General features: G+C 30.4%; 1 protein-coding gene across 2 annotated transcripts; it reads left to right on the top strand.

Annotated features, from left to right (window-relative positions):
- The first annotated feature begins 695 nt into the window (after window positions 1-695).
- Window positions 696-16,999, top strand: Shc (SHC-adaptor protein). Of its 2 annotated transcripts, none has more exons than XM_088232315.1 (9): window positions 696-1,127; window positions 1,272-1,342; window positions 3,087-3,321; window positions 4,496-4,659; window positions 8,199-8,324; window positions 10,847-11,034; window positions 11,930-12,036; window positions 13,596-13,718; window positions 14,971-16,999. In XM_088232315.1, the coding sequence occupies exons 1-9, from the start codon at window positions 1,017-1,019 to the stop codon at window positions 15,106-15,108; spliced, it is 1,263 nt and encodes a 420-aa protein (XP_088088441.1). In that variant the 5' UTR covers window positions 696-1,016; the 3' UTR covers window positions 15,109-16,999. The 2 variants fall into 2 exon arrangements, with proteins under 2 accessions (XP_088088441.1, XP_088088440.1); XM_088232314.1 differs by having other exon boundaries at window positions 8,196-8,324.
- Window positions 17,000-17,617: the final 618 nt, after the last annotated feature.

Below are 17,617 nucleotides of genomic sequence, written 5' to 3'. Positions count from 1 at the left end.
CACTTATTGCAATACAAGTTTATTTAAAAAAAAATATTTATTAAATAACCCCTAAAATAACAAACAATTCTCAACAAGTCTTTATTTTAGCCTGAAATGTTTTTTTTTTTAAACTAATCATGATTTTGTTGATATGGTGACAAGGGGGTTAAATAAAAAATTTAATTGTTGAAATATTAGAAAAAACTATGATCTTAAATACCACTTATATTGGTTTATATCACATAATACGCAGTTCTCGAGGAAATCAAATTTTTCGAAAATATTTCAAGTAGGTACTCCGCGCGTGGTCCTTGATGTTTGGTGGTCCATAGCTCGAAAACCATATAACATTTCTCAAATATGCTTAAAACATAATGATACAAAATATTGCATTAATCAGTTCATACTTTGAAAGTTTTCACCATCGTCATACCATTTTGCCGCAAAACAATAAAAATTGAGCGCGGGGAGGGGGGACACTCACTAAGAAGGGGAGGGGAAAACCCCCAAAAGGATCAATTTCCGCAGGATTATTGAATTCTAAATTTTTTTTAATTTTCGATTAACATTACATGTAAGAATGTGTGGCACCCATTATAAAATGTGTTGCTAGAAACTAGAAAGCAAATATAGTAAAGTACTGATGATTTTTCAATGTGGTCTGTAAACCATCTATTCAATTTGTCTATGGCTTCGCTTGTCAAATTGGCAGCAAATTGGTGTGACAGTGCTCTTGAAAGGACGTTTTATGTTTTTTTCCTCTTCTGCATACACTATTGTAATTTAATTTATCGCTAAAAAGTTCCACTTTGCATTCCGTTAACTTGTTTATTCACGACAAAACAATTTTTTTGAGGTGTTAACTTATTCAAATATTTACAATAACGTGTTTATATTTTGAATAATTAGAATTAATATGGCATGAGTCATTTGCGTAGGGTGTACAATGTAGCGTTATCCTTTCTAATTCCCGCTAATACTGCTTGAAAACTTCCGTGAATGATGTTGGTTACTGGTTTTCCTCAAAAACGCATATGACTCCTTTAAAGATGACAGAGAATAGTTTGCTTATTGCTAAACCAGCCAGAGGATGGCTGCATCCAGACCTTTTAGTATCCAAGGACGGGATCACATACGCTGTTCGGGTATGCATAAATTATGCTTCCAATATTCCATTTTATAAATTGTGTCCAATAATATTGATTCCTCAAATTCTGTGCAACTAACTATTTAATGTTAACTTATATCTGTTTTTTTCTGTGAGAAATTACTAGTATATATGTTTCTAGTACATTGGGTGTTTGGAAGTGTTTACCTCCATGAAGAGTTTGGATTTTGATACAAGATCGCTGGTAGCCAAGTAAGTTACAAGTAGTATTTATCTTGGAATGCAATGATACCTCTGTTCAATTACTCATTAATTTATACAATAAATCATGTTTACTCATAGTAAGATGTAAAACAGGCCTTAGAAGCGATTTATCATTACAACTCATTGATCCTCAATAATTGTTTTCATATAAATATCAAGAAGGGAATTCTGTGTTATCATATTCAGTATAATTATATTTTCGTGACCCATTGACACTAATATTTATCATAAATCTTTAACTATTGATGACTATTAGACTTGAAAAATTTGCCATGTGAACTTACATTTTACCTATTATTATTATTTATTCTGGAAAACGAATTGTTTGCAAAATCCATTACATGTTTTTTTCTAAATTCAGAACTATCGCATTATGTAAGAAGTATTGAAAATATTCATCGCTGAACGCTAGGGAAACTCAGAAATTATAGCAATTTAATTAAGAGGGTTGTTTACAATAGAAAATTCAATTAATTATTATTCTTACATAATATTTATTTTACTGAAAAGGTAGGAGGTCGTATAAACAAATCTGTATGCTAAAATATAGTTAAATAATACAAACCATAGTAACATTATGTTTAATTTTACTAACTAATATTTGCACCAGGTTGTGGTCCCGTAGCTAGTGTCGCCGTCTCATGGATTTGAGGTCCAATCCGTCCGATCTCCCCTTCTACAACTTAAACCCCATTTTCTAATATTGAGTTATTTACAACTCATTGAAAATGGCCCTCAAAATGTAAATATTTGAGTTAATCATAAGACAGCAAGTATTTCTCTTTAAAAAAAAAAAAAAACAAAAGTATGTGCAGTTTGCATTTCATTAAAACCTTTAAAAGTTGTTTGTGAGATTTATAGTATGCAATTATAGGTTTTTCTATGAATGAGGAAATTCAGTGCTACTGGAAATTGAATAGAAAAATATTTTCTTACACGGGTAAAAATTAGAGCATTTAATTGTATATTGTTAAACTTGACACTGGCTAAAACACTCCAGTTAGGGGTGAAAAAAGCCAAAAAAACTAAGAAGAAGAAGAATTGTATATCGAAGTTTCTCAAATCAATAAAAAATAATAATAAAAATTATCTACATTACGAGTTCTTGTGAATCAACCAATCAGCTGCAGCGTTGTTGTGTTTTTATACATAGAAAATTACTTTGGAAAATTATTTATACATAGAAAACTATTATAAAGGAAAGTAGAAAGACACGATTGTATATTGTAGACTTGGTGGGAGTGCAGGTTGCCATTTTTTTAACGTTTAGTATATTTTGACGCTACATGGCTCAACTTTTAAATGTCAGTACAACTCACCAATGACAAATTGTAAAGTCACGGACAGAATACTTCAGTACTTAAAAAAAATCATAGAGATGAAAATACGACAGATAAAAATATTTTATTTTAGTTTGATAGTCTATTAACAAATGTTTTATTTTTAAAAACAAACCGCCGAACTTTCTCATTGTTTGAATATTTACCAAAAATTATTATTTATTTAAAAAAAAAAACAGTAAACACGTTACGAATGCCAATTAATCTGAAATTGTCTATTAATCCTTTTCTTGGCAATGTATTCTATGATTATTCAGTTAAAACTTTTGTAATATATTTTTATTCTTACCTGCATTCATTCATAATAAACATTGATTTAAACGAAAAAATATTGTTTCGTTTTGCCAAGATAAGGTTTAAGTTAATAGCGATTTAACTGCTTTTAATTTTAGGGAGTGCATAAATAGAGTTTGTGAATCTGTCGGCTTAAAAACTGCCGACAAGAAACGGAGAGTAGACAAGAGAGTATCCCGCGCTATTGCCGACAAACCGCGAATGGACCATGCCGGGGCTAATGTCTCCCTGACCATCTCCAGCAAGAGTCTTTCTCTAAGTCTACTGGAAGGAGGAGAAACTATTGCTAGGCACGATATGCCGAGGATATCGTTCGCTTCAGGAGGAGATGCTGTAAGAAAACATTTCATCAATTTTAAATCATTCCGTTATCCACTCCCATAACACTGCATTCATACAATTGCAGTGCACGGGTATCATTTGTTATAATACTTTATTCCATGTCAAACACATTGCAGTGTTAAACTCCTTATTAAATATATATTTCAGGCATTGGAAGACTAACTTACTTATCAGTATACCACCAGGCAGACTTATTTCCACTTGCTTTCCTTTATCAGGATTTCAACCTGATTATTGCCATTGATTTAATAACCATAATGTAATCCAAGGTTCTGGGTTTATTTCATACAAATAATTTACTCATCATTCCGTCATACACGGAATATATTACATCATTTAAACTTAAGCAATGAAAATTAAAGAAACAGTTGTATTATTTAAATTTATTACATTTTTTCCAATTACAATTTTTTTTATTTTTAAAATATCTTGTACAGTTAATTTCGTTTAAAATATTTTTTGACTAACACAAACAATAAACATAAAATAACTTGGTTTTTAACCACTAATTAATTTTTTTGTACTCAAGGTATAATTAGTTTATTATATATTTATTGAAAATAAAAAAGCTTGCTTAGCTTTGAAACTGGTTGGTAGAAAAAAAAGTGGTTAGAAACAAAGTTGTTTTATATTTATTTTAAACCACAAAGTTAGTGCTTCAAATATAAATTTTATAATAAAAAATGCAAACAAATATATTTCAATAGTTTATGGTTTATTTCAAGAGTGTTTTACACCAAAATGTTAATCCGGTTTCTTTATCTATTTTACCTAATTATTGTATGGCACTGCATACCTTGAGTTTATTGGGTAAGATTTTTTTTTTAGTCCTATATAAAATTTTAATAAAATGAATGCCATCTACAATGTCAAATAAATTTGCGTTTTAAACTAAATCAGAACATTATTATCTAAATACAACATGCATTTTGCATAGAAAAGCTTTGTCTAAGTAATAATATTATTGAGGTCATGAACAGATATTATTAGGTACAACAACAATATAATGTCAAATCTATTGTATTTTATGTAGCAAAGAATATTTTTAATGGGGGAGTATTAAAATTGTTATGTGATTACTGTTATTTATTTCATTATTAATCGTTCTATATATGTCACGAATATTAGAACAAAACTTGTAATTTATTTTATGGTTATTTTTCAGGATACTCTCGATTTTGTTGCATATGTAGCAAAGAATTTACAAGACTGGCGAGCTTGTTATGTTGTAGAGTGTGGAGGAGGTCTTGCTTCTGATGTTATTTCCACAATTGGACAGGCTTTTGAATTGCGTTTTAAAGAGTTCCTTACAACACCATCAAATGTAGTGTGAGTAATGATTCTTTGTACTTAAAGTCAACACTGCTAAAATAAATCATCTTACTCTTAAATGATTTTTAGCAGTTTTAGCATTTCTGTATACCTTTTCGTTAATTTGTGTATTTGAATAAACATTTTATTAATTTATTTCAGTTATCGTTAAACATTTCAGCTTTACATGTTGAAATATACACAACCGAATAAAACTAAAATGAATTGATACATTATTTTCTGTTTCTTAAATTTTATTTGGTGTGATAGATAATTTACTTGAATCAGATTACTGACCCTTTTATATGCTACGATTCAAAGCATTACTTACCACGAAAACTGTCATCTATGTATATTTGATTAGGATTCTAGGTTGTATAAAGTGTTTTTGCTTTTTTGGTTGTTATAAAATGCATTCATATAAAGATACATTACAAAATAAAATGTATCCCTAACTCTATGAGACCAAGAGCCCTGTGTTGAGTTGGGATACAACGTAATAGAAAGTGGAAGCATGCATATTATTATATGTACAGGGTGTTCGGTGGCAATTTTCACATTTAGAACAGTTATTACTTTTTAACGCGGGAAGCTAAAGGGGCACGGCATTTAGAGTGCCAGCGTTGTGAGTTTTTTAGTTGCAATAGAGCCTTGGTCGGGACAGCATCGTGCGTTTGCAATTGAAGCATATTTAACAAGCAATTTTTCGCTCATTACGGCGCAGCGCAAGTTCTGTAATCGTTACAATATTCCACGAATACGCGATGCGCCTTCAAAAAGCTTGATTCGATATTAGAAAGCAAGATTTAGAACTTCAGGATCGGCAGTACCAGCTCATCGACAAGGCCCGGTTCCTTCTGTATCGACTGAAGAAAACATCCAACGAGTGTGTGATTTAATTATGCAAAACCCACGAATGTCGCTTTAGGGATCGCCAGATCAACATTGCATGAAATAATGAAAAAAAAACTCAAGTTCCATCCTACAAAATACATATAGTACAAAAATTAAATGAAAATGACTATCAGGCAAGAATAACTTATGCCGAGCGGATGTTAGCGACTTTTTCTACGGAAACACAACTAAAAAACATTTTCTTCAGTGACAAAGCACATTTCAGTTTGGGAGGTTATGTCAACAAACAAAATTTTTGTTACTAGAGTACGGAAAATCCCAAAGAAATGCATGAGGAACCATTACACAGCGAAAAAGTGACTGTTTGGTGTGCTATTTCGGGCAGAGAAATCATTGGGCCGTATTTTTTCGAAAATGATAAACAATTTTTTAGAGAAAAACTTCGAAACAACTCTTTTGCTAACAGAAACACATGGTTTCAACAAGATGGTGCCACTGCACATATCGCACAAGCGTCTTTGAATGCTGTGAGAGAATTATTTCCAAGAAAAATCATTTCTTGCTTTGATGACATACCCTGGCCAGCAAGATCGGCTGATCTGAGTCCATGTGACTTTTTTATTGGGGTTACCTCAAAAGTGTTGTGTACCTGAACCAACCTACCACCATAAAACTTAGTTATTTTATTTACTATGAATCTTTAAAATGTAAAAATTGCCACCGAACACCTGTATAATTTACTAATAATAAAAATTATTACACATATAAATTTATTTTAATAAACATCTGGACAACACACTTAATAGTCTGTAAATGTGTGCAATGTCTCGTGAGCAGTCTCCTGCAATAGTCTCTTCCCTTAGACAAAATCCAAACTAGTACACTTCTCCTGAAAATGGCCTTCGTTTTGGAGAACTTAATATGTTCATCAAGAACATAGAACACACTTGGGCCACAAAAGAGAAATTTCTCTAATCGAAAGTAAAACGCGTTTTTGTTAAATAATTCAAATTACAGGAAAACTTCGTACGAGCATTTTGCTGGGATCTTCTCTTTTAACTGCATGACCAGAAATGTGTCAATGCCTCTTTTTAAAAAAAAGTCTAATATCAGTTCAAGTTATTTTTTCCTCTTTGATGTGTATGGGTTTTTTAAATGTATGATTCAAATTTGTAGTTTATTCAAGAATATGGCTAGCTAAGCGTTGCACCTACCGCTTAGTCGTGCTAGAATAATGATTATTAATATCATTTAAAATGCGCCGTATTTGACTCAGTTGCATAAAATCTTTACATTTTATTTCTTTCATCTAAAATTCTAGAAAAATGTAGGAGTAACCTAATCTATTGTATATGGTATTTTTGTAATTTCAAGTAGTTATCCTTGAATACTTTATTTAGCTATTGTGCCTAACTTACATATATGTATCACACATATTGTTTTTTTTATGCTAGTAAGTTGTTTGTTTTTGTATCATTTTGTGGTTGCTTACTGTGGGTAGGATGTCACTATCTTGTTTTTCTTAACTTAATCTTCCGTAATAATATAAAGATTAGAATACCATAATTGATTCCCTAAAATGTAAAAAAATAATCATCCATGCTTATGTATTTGTTTTGAATGTTATAACATTTTATTTCATTCTGTCGAGCATATTAACACACCTACAAGGAATATAATAAAGTATTGTCCGTCCAACTGTTAAATAGCCTATTAAAGTGTTAGTGCTTGTTGATGAATCACCTAAACATACCAATTTTATTTGTGTTAGTACGCACATACAAATATTTGGAATCGTTTTGTTACTCTTACAAAAGTAAAGGTTATTTAAGGTTTGAATTCACTGTAAAATATTAGATAATTATTTTTATCAATAAAACTCTTTTTGTTTTACTTTAATTCATTGACCATCAAACAATTTCATCTAAGTAGGCGTTCGCAATAATGGTTACATTGAATTGTGCTTAAACATATTGATATGTTCCACTGTACTTCTACACAAATTATTATATTCTGAAGAAATTGGTAAGAATATAATATCAAAACATAGTAGATACATGTTATAATATCTTATAATCAATATTATTTTTTTAGCATGATGATTTTCATCTTTCTCTCTTTGTAATTTGTATTTGTAAATGTACATTGTAAAATCATAATTTTTAAATAAATGAAAATCCAGCATGTCTACAAACATTTGGACATACTCTGTTTTCAGCTCTTTTACTTTAAAAAGTCAACATTTTTATTTGTTCATCAATAAGCTGCTTAGTCTAACTATATAATTTTATCAGATTGAATTAAGTAATTTGAAACAAGGTTTCAATCAAACATCTTGACCATTGAAGACGTCAATAAAAAATGTGTTAGTATTGACAAAGTTCTAAAAATTTTACATTGTTTCATCGTTTTTAGCTTATTCAAATTATAGACTGAAATGGTCGAGATGATTTATCCAACAATGTTTTGAGCATGTTCAAATGCTTACAGACTGGCTGGATTTCTTCCCTAGGGTGTTATTCATATTTAAATTTGTTGCAACGGAGAAAAAACATTTTTGAGAAGGGAATATGGAAGTCTAGGCATTTATAGGGCTTATGACCTGTCATTGGTTGGTTAAAGTGGCCACTTTACACACTGTGTAACATGCAACAAATTTAGAGATGATTTATTCTTACTTTATCCTATATTTTTCCCAGAAGGACATTGCACGGACTCCGGCAGCGACCGAGAGAATATTACAATGACCTTCCAGGAAAAGCTCCTCCAGATCTTCAATCCTTGGACTTTGTTCCTCTTGTCCCACCTCTACCTACAAACAATCATGTGTATGTATTTTTAATTATTCACTTTAAAAAATTACACAACACGTTCTGCGTAGTAATTTTTTTTTTTTATTGCATGTGGTTTTCTAAAATATTAATTATTCTACATAATGGAACATGCAATGCTGTCTACATTCAGTGAATTGTGTTAAAAATGTTTGCTAATACGAATTACCTCCCCGTAAAATAATATTATTTATTTATTGATTGACTATACAATACATTTAGTTATGAAAAAATATATTACATTGTTAGATACAAGTATGATAATAAAGAACCAACTAAAAACAAATATTAAAACTAAGACCAAAAAATAACGACCTCGTGACAAGATCTAACCTATTTTAGTTTTATTGTTTAAATCTAGAAAGACTTGCGCCAAAAAATTGAAGTCTTGTTTCGAGTTTACTATACGGCACAATCTGGACATTGATGCATGCGAGCCACAGTTTGTGCTGTGCTGATCGAGGAACAGCACATCATAATCTAAATAATATTTCACTGTTAAATGTTGTTTTTGATACCAGGGGTGCTATTCTGAATCTTCTCGTGAATGACGCCAACTCAACAATCACCAGAACTCACCAAAGAAAACTTATGATGTCACATGCGAAATAGTTTTAATAATTCAAAACTTTATAAAATCATAGCGCTGTTAATACGATACATAAACATATTAAATAAAATGTTGCTTAGTTTGATAGTTTATTAACAAATAAATAAAAAAAATAAAAACCTCTCAACTCCTCACTGCAGATGAGGGATTGATGATGACAACCATGCCAACTTAAATATTTTTGAATAAGTTATACATTATTTTGTTTCATAAAAAATATATTTTTATAGAATCATAATATTTGATATTTTATTTGCATAATGAGAATATTATTTCCTATAATCTAGTATTGCATTTTGTATTTTAAAACATTTCTTTAGATTGAGCAATGAAACTTTGAATTTCGATTGATAAAATAAACTTTATGTTATGTTTTAAATTACCTTCTCATTTGAATACTTTCATTTAGTTATGTTGGATAATGATATTTTTAATACCTAAATCACACCCTGATAACATTTTGGGCAACTCCTAATTGTCGGGTATGCGGGTCAGGGCCAATTAACACTACTTGCCGATCGCCTACTCAAATAGCCGCATCTTACCGTTCCTGTAAGTATCGTGATGTATACATTCAATACAGCTGAATACGTATAACAAAAATTAAAGATTTGGAAGAATTTCGTTATTGTTTGAAACCAGGTGGTTTTATTTCCTAAAACATACTGCTTAGCGACGCTTTAATTTCTCTTGTATCCGTTATGTAAGTACAAATATTTATCTTAAAAATATTCAATCAATTTTGTCTTGGCAAATGTCAGCTTCGAATGTGTACATGTTTTATTGCCATTTGAATATTGTTCAACATTTTTTATCACATTATTTCATTGATGTGTTACATCATCGTCTAAATTTATTTTGTTAAACTTATGCGGAAAATATTAGTAGGTATAATGGAATGTTTACGCTTTGGTTACAAGTGATATACGTAATCCGTTATCTTATTTTGAACCGGTCAACAGGTAAAAATATCTTTATGGATTGGCAAAAGCAACGTATTTTTTTTATTTTGTTCCAACCTTACAGAGAGCAGAAGCAATGGTGTTGGGCTCATGTGTGCTCGTCGAACAGCCTATGAAAATGTCTATGAAAAATCAATAATATGTTAAAAATACAAATAGAATAAGTGCCAATACTCCTAAGCAATAAAGATTACTTTCTAACATACATATATCGTATGTCTTTTATTTATTTTATTACAAGAGCTCTTAAAAATGCACTATTGATTTACGATTTTTATGTGAATATTAAACTTAGAATGGAAATTTCAATCATTGTGCCATAATTTTAAAATTTACTTTTTTCCTCAAAACAAGTTCTAAATGCCATCGCTCTTCCCTTGTTTGAAAGTAGTTTAAACTACTGCGGAAATATGGCACTGGTGCTTGCGCTGTCCTTTTTGCCAGCTGAAATGTGTCACTCGGCTGTCGAAAATTAGCAGCTTCCATTAGTAATGGTCACTGTCAATCTACTATTTCGCATGTATATGACTTTTACCTGATTAGGCTGGAAAATTTATTTCCCAGTAAATCAACAAATTCCAAGTCTAAATATTATTCCCTGAAAGTATACCAAGTACACATGAATAATCTTAAAACCTTTTTTATATACCACGGCATTTAGAACTTTCCTCGTGTGATTTATTTTTCCGCCTTAAGAGCTAATAAAATTACTTTAAAGACTATAACATGTTACTAATGTTCCCGAAGTAAGACGTATATTTTTTGTAATAAATTGTTAACTTATAACTTATTAGGTTTTATTGCTCTCCTATAAAAAGTTCACCATTCTAGCGAATCTTGTTTAAGACCATTAAGTAGTTAAACCACATTCTCCTCTCATTTAACTTCTCCGCCTTTAGATATCTCTACTATGAAAATTCATCACTATGTAAAAATGATCTTTTTAGTTCTCGTGGCGCACCATCAAGTTTACCCTGCAGTGCCAGCGGGGGCCTCAGTGCGGGTAATCTCATCGACCTCAGTAGCCCTCCGCACACGGGCCCCACTGCACTCCCACGAGAACACAACTACGTTAACGACACTACCCCCCTCACTTCCAACTCAACCCAACCTCAGCGGGACGTCTTTGGAATGCGTAAGTCAGAAACAAACATAATCCATTAAACTAATTTTTTATAAAGCAGTTTTTCCAGCATTTATTTTCAAATCACATCTGAAGAAACTTTTCATATCTTGATCTCTTTTTCTTCTTCCTGTTGAAGAACGAACTGTATGAAGTAATTTCATTATTTACATATAAATATTTTATTTTTAATTACATATTATTTATTTACATTTTTTTGGTACTTAGATTTATAGATTAATAGATTTTTTTTAATGAAATTCCCTCATCAAAATTAAACTGCTAATGTACTAGAAACTTGTATGTACAAAACATATACTAAATAAATCAGGTTGTGCTTATTATTATGGACTCATGTGTCAGAGGTCTGAGGTTCGATCCCCACTCTACCTCAACTTGATTCCCATTTTCTAATTGTGAGTTATTTACAACTCGTTAAAAATGGCCTCAAAATAATTTAAATTTTTCCAGGTAAATCTTAAGAACACAAAATATTTCTTTTAACAAATAAAAAAATAATTACATACAGCGTTAAATTTCTCCTATTAAAATAGAAAAATATTTTTTAAATACCTTAAAAACTATTTGATTATAAATACAAAATTTTCAATTTTTTTTTATGATGCACAATTGTTATTATTCATTTTTACATCCACTTTGGATGTTTTCTATTGATAATAATTACAACATGTATGTAATCTAAATTACAAACTCACACATAATTTATGTATTGTGTATTGGAAAAAAGGAAGTGATTAATTATTTACTATCTGTACTGCAATAGGCCCCATAGATATGATGCATTTAGTATTATTTACATTGTTCAGTTGTATATCTACGAATATAACATTTTATTAAATCTGTGGATTTACGATTGTTTGCTCATGCTTATATTTGCGTATTTTAGAACCATTCACGACAGCCATAGAAAAACTGAAACCCATCCAACAGCGAGCTTACTTACAAAATGAACCCTGGTTCCATGGAACAGTTAGTCGTGCTGCTGCAGAACAGGTTTAGCTACATTTTAACTTTTATATATATATAAATGTGTAAGACGCTATCAATATTCTAAATACTAATCAATGTTTACTCTTTGGTAGATGTTTTATATTTTAGATGAATAAGTAATTCATTGATATGAACTAAGTAATTAAAAATGAATCAAACTATATAATAACTACATATAATTGAAATTATGCTTGAATCGATAAGAAGTAAGTCAGAGTATTAGTATTTATGTTAAGTTATTAATATATTTTGAACACCTTAAATTTAATAAATATTATTAAATATTTGTATATAACCACTTATCGACTTTTCTATGTCTACCGGTTTCAAAACGTACCCGTCTCTTCGTTAGGACACCAATTAAACCAACATGCAAACCAACATGTAAAACCCACTATACACCTTCACCATAGTTGTTGCACAAAAATATAAAACCAACACGACATGCATTTTAATAAGCACATGCACTGATTAGGACAAACATGCACTAATTAAATTATGAAAATATTCTGTTTGAGAATTAATGAAAAAAGTAGGTGAAGGTGTATAGTGGGTTTTACATGTTGGTTTGCATGTTAGTTTAATTAGTCTCCTGACAAAGAGACGGGTACGTCTCGAAACCGGTAGACACAGAAAAGTCGGTAAGTCGTTATATAAAAATATTTAATAACATTTATTAAAATGTTTGACCACAAAGTTAATGCTTTAAATATTAATAAAACCTTAAATTTAGTTAAATTAGAACAGTTTAACATATGGCTCCAGAACCTTGCTTATGATTCCAAGTTACTCAAAACTCATAAAAGATTAAAGAAAATCATAAGTATTTTCAATCATATCTAGAATGTGTATAAAATTATACACCAAGTAACGTGCACCGTATCTGACAGATGAAAAATACAGTTCTGTGAGTGAAATAGATCCCTGGACAAGTGTTTTTGACTAGATGACTACTCTCAGGTAAAAATACTGAAAAAGAAATTCGAGAGGAGATAAGTCCGCGATAAGTCGTTGGTGCATTAGCTTATCATGCTGGGTCCCCGATTCGATTCCTAGTAGGGGGATGTAAAATATTGGCTTTCAAGGTGGTTCTACAATATTTCCCGGGACAAATCCAGATACGCTGCAATTGGGAGCACCAATGCAGTTCCTTATTCACCACTTGGCGCAGATATGGAAATTATGAATATGTACTAGCTTAAAGTATATAAACTTGCATGAAATATCCTCTTTTCAGAAACTTAATATGTATGTATTAACCATATTTTTCTATAAAAGGTAACTCATTCAAATCTTGTACATTTTTTTTTTAAAAGGAATAACCCGCTAAGCCTCTGTTTAGAGGCTTGTCAGCAGGTGGGATAAAGAGGATATGAAAGGAAGTAATGAAAAATACACCACAACACCCAGACAAATTGAGAAAAAATCTTTTATTGATTTTTTTCTTGCAACTGGCGGAAATCGAACCCGCGACGCCAGTTTCGCAATTGGCCGTCCACGGCGCTTGTCTGTTTGAATAAATGTTTGCCTATTTATATCTAATAACCGATAATTTATTTTAGTTGGTTACAAATGATGGGGACTTCCTCGTAAGAGAATCTCAGGGCTCTCCCGGACAATATGTTCTAACGGGAGTTCAGCAGAATTCTCGAAAGCATCTTTTGCTAATTGACCCTGAAGGAGTGGTAATTATATTTTTAGTTATATTTTCATTGAAATTTATTTTATATATTAGAACGGAAGATGATTTCATTTATTGCTTTGCACAATAATGTATTTATTTATTTTATTAGGTAAACGAACAGTATGTACACAAATATTGCCAATTTCTTTGTATATTAGGGTAAGACACTCATGCACACACCAAAAAAATTGTTAACACTTAATACACTAATTTAAATTATAAAAAATATTTATATAATAATAAAGTTAAATATCTGCTTCTCTCAAAATTTCTATAATTTTAGACCTAAATTTACATAAATTGTCACAAAAAATATCAGCCTCGGTAAATATATTGTTATATTGGTCGCATATTCTAGGTATTGTAGATTGTTTAAAATAGTTTGTTGACACGTTATCTGTGTAAAACAGAAGATTTTGTCTTGTCGGTCTAGATGGCACACGGAATGGAAGTCTTTCAAGTAGGTTAGGAGAATCAATTTTATTATTCATTAATTTGAATAAAAATAACTGGTCTAACATTATTCTTCGATTTTTAAGAAAGTTTATTCCATGGTACTGCATACTTTCAGCATTGTTAGAGAAGTTAATGTTTAACCGGTAGTCGACCTGCTTAAAAAAATTTGTTGGACCCTTTCTAGTATATTAATACTTACATTATAGTAATGTGACCAAATAGGAGTACAGTATTCTAGCTGGGGACGAACAAATGTTTTGTAGAGTTTTTCATATGTCTCTGCATGTTTAAATGGTTTCGATACCCACATAATAAGTCCGACCATGTATTGAAGGACGTCAAATAATATAAGCCTTATAATTACTATTTCATTCTACTTGTTTGGTTTTCTTACCCCAACCTGTCATTACTCTATGAATTTTTTGATTTTTACGTATCGTATAATAAGCACTATGGTTTTTTTTAAGTTTTGTAGTTACATCTCTTCCCCCTCTCTCTGGTGAGTTCTGCTGATTAATCAGTTGACTTACCGTAAACCGGAAATCTATCACAACTCTTTTATCATTGGTTAAATTTGAAAAACTAGTAACGTCATTTAAAATAGTTCATTTTTTATATTTTTTTCATATATTTTCAAGAAACTTCACTGTACAATTTATTGCTCTAATTTTTACCGCGTGTAAGAATACATTTTTTATATCCAATTTCCCATAGAACTTAACTTCCTTATTTTGTACATATTTAAAATCTTCATAATATTTTCTTCAGTTTTTATTTATTTGTGCAATTTATTTCAGGTAAGGACGAAGGACCGGGTATTCGAAAGTGTAACCCACCTGATACTCTTTCATTGCAAGAATGAGCTTCCAATCATATCTGCTGAAAGCACATTAGTTCTGAGAAATCCAATTATAAGACCTAAGGCACTTCATTAATTACAAACACATTTATATATTTTATATTAGATTTATAAATTGAAGAAAAAACTCATGTTACTAAATGATAATATGTAATCCATTCCTTTGTGGCTATCACAAGATAGAAATTTAGCAATATTTGTCCTTATGTAGTACCCTCTAGAAATAATCGTCCTTCTATCGAGATACAAAATTAAAAATTTGACGTTCAAATTTAATATTATTGAGAAATTTAATGATGTGCAACTATAAAATAAAAATTTAGAAGCTGTTATATTCTTCACACAATTAGATAATCTTTCGAATCTCTCCATGGCAATGGAGTCTTAGTTTTTTATTATAAAAAAATTGATCCAATTGCCATTTCAATTCATATTTAGTATTTTCGGTATGAAAAGAATGAAGTGAAATGTTTTGCGTCATCTTTTGTGTGAAGATGCGTGTACGAATACATAACGCATTGGACTGGGCTAGATTTATTGAACTTGAATAGTATTGTCTGTGTATATTATAGGTTCGGTAAGAAAGTTGTGATTGTTTTTCAATAAGTAAGAAATAAATAAAACCTATTGCTGATTGAACTAAATTGCTTTAAACTTAAACATGCCTTTGCTTCTCAAATAAACACAACAAATAATGAAAGTGGAAGTCTTCTTAGTAGAGATAACTATTTTTTATACAATATTAATTGCTATGAATGTAAATATGTATTAACACTTTAATCCATATAAATTAAACAAATCTAGAACATTATTTATATATTCTTCTCTTTCTGCATAATATCGGTACACCAATGGCAATGTCTAAAATATTTATTACATGGAAAAGTGATCTATATACCAGTCTAAGGATTATTAAATTTTACGCATAGTTTTAGAAATATTTCGTGTCTATCTTTTTATGAATATTTAAAACTGCTAATTACGACATAAGATGTGGACAAAACCTAAATTAGGTGTTTTATAACAAAAAAACTCTTTGTTTTTTTTTTTAAATGTATGCAACAAATCAAAATGTAAACATTATTTAAATCAAATCATATATAGTAAATATTTTGTTTAAAATGACTAACTGTGTTTTAATTTTAATGATTCTATTAGGGACTTAAATAAGTTCTCGCTGTTTTTTCGTGAAAATTAATGCTTTTATTTTTAAATTAGTGTCATTGAAAGTATTGTCCATCGCTAGTGATTTCTTTCTCCAATTTTTTGGCTGCATACGAATACCATCTCGAAGGAACAACTCACCTTTTGAGGTTATCCACGAATCTAGGCAATTTTTGGCATCTTCATAAGAATGGAAGTGCTGCTCAACAAGGCAACGAGTCGTCGATCGGAACAAATGGTAATCGGAAGGAGCATGTCCGGAGAATATGACGGGTGGGGTAGGACTTTCCATCTGAGCAATTCCAAGTATGTTTTGACTGGCCTTACAACATGTAGCCGAGCGTTGTCATGCTGCGAAATTACTTTTTTATGTCTCTCCTCATATTGCGGCTGGTTTTCCTTCAATGGTCGGCTCAAACGCATCAATTGTAGTTTATAGCGATCCTCCGTGATGGTATGGTTGGGTTTAAGGAGCTCATAATACACCGCACCCAGCTGATCATGATGCAGAGCAGAGGTGACGATAATAATGTTAATGATTATGTTCTGTAATGTTCCAACAGAGCATGGTCCCAAGTCTTCAAAAGAATTCTATGTGCTTCAGCTGCAGATTTAAAAAAAAAAAATAATCCAGTAAAATTCTCTGCGGAATAACGTATATTGTCATTTCAAGCCCAATGGTGCAGCTTGCTGTTGTAAAAAGACTAAGATAAACCATCTGTCGAGAAACAGCTAGAACTTTTTCAAGTCCCTATTATTTTTTTTCTTTGTAAAAAATTTAACATTCTCAAAAAAAAAGAAAATATTGTCTAGTAACAGAGAAAGTGCTATGTGTATTCATATAATTTTTCTATCTTGAAAATTAGTCTTTAGACAAATAATTTTATTTGCATTGCATGAGGTTGATTCACTAACATTTATTTTAATATCATCTAAAAAAAGCTCAAGTCTCTTTCTTTGTGTTTAATTTACAATACTTGAAATGCAATTTTTTATTAAATAATTCTATGTGATTTAATTTGGTATGTGAGATGGATTAAATTGCTAAATTAATTTTATTCTTAACATTATATAAACAGTCAAATTTGTTAACCATAATTTTTAATATTTAGTTGGTGCATAGTGGGGTTATTGATATTAATTTGTTATTAGATAAGAAATAACTGTAAAATAAAACTCATCTGATACCTATTTATTGTGAAAATCTGTTTTTTGTGTAATGCCGTGTGAAAATAAAATGTATGCAATGTGCGATTGTTATTTAATCAATATGAAATTCAACTTAATGTAATCATACTAACTGGGATGTGATATTTCGTAAAATATTTGCATTTTGTAAGTATTTGACACTTAAATAAATAACGAAAATAGCAATAATTTATGGACTCATTTTTTTTATTTTTTATAAAGGTATTTAAAAA

The sequence above is a fragment of the Micrasema longulum genome, unplaced genomic scaffold (assembly GCF_059751315.1).
Source record: "Micrasema longulum isolate JH-2025_06_02 unplaced genomic scaffold, ASM5975131v1 h1tg000971l, whole genome shotgun sequence".
In the NCBI taxonomy this organism is placed as follows: Eukaryota; Metazoa; Arthropoda; class Insecta; order Trichoptera; family Brachycentridae; genus Micrasema; species Micrasema longulum.
Note: the sequence above shows the minus strand (reverse complement) of the source record. Positions and strands in the feature narration are given on the sequence as shown.

Bases quoted from the DNA above. Each gene is read 5' to 3' on its own strand.
- Shc (XM_088232314.1), top strand. From the start codon at position 1,017: ATGACTCCTTTAAAGATGACAGAGAATAGTTTGCTTATTGCTAAACCA. The intron at 1,343-3,086 runs GTAAGTTACAAG...TTTTAATTTTAG, and splicing joins ACAAGATCGCTGGTAGCCAA to GGAGTGCATAAATAGAGTTT. The intron at 3,322-4,495 runs GTAAGAAAACAT...GTTATTTTTCAG, and splicing joins TCGCTTCAGGAGGAGATGCT to GATACTCTCGATTTTGTTGC.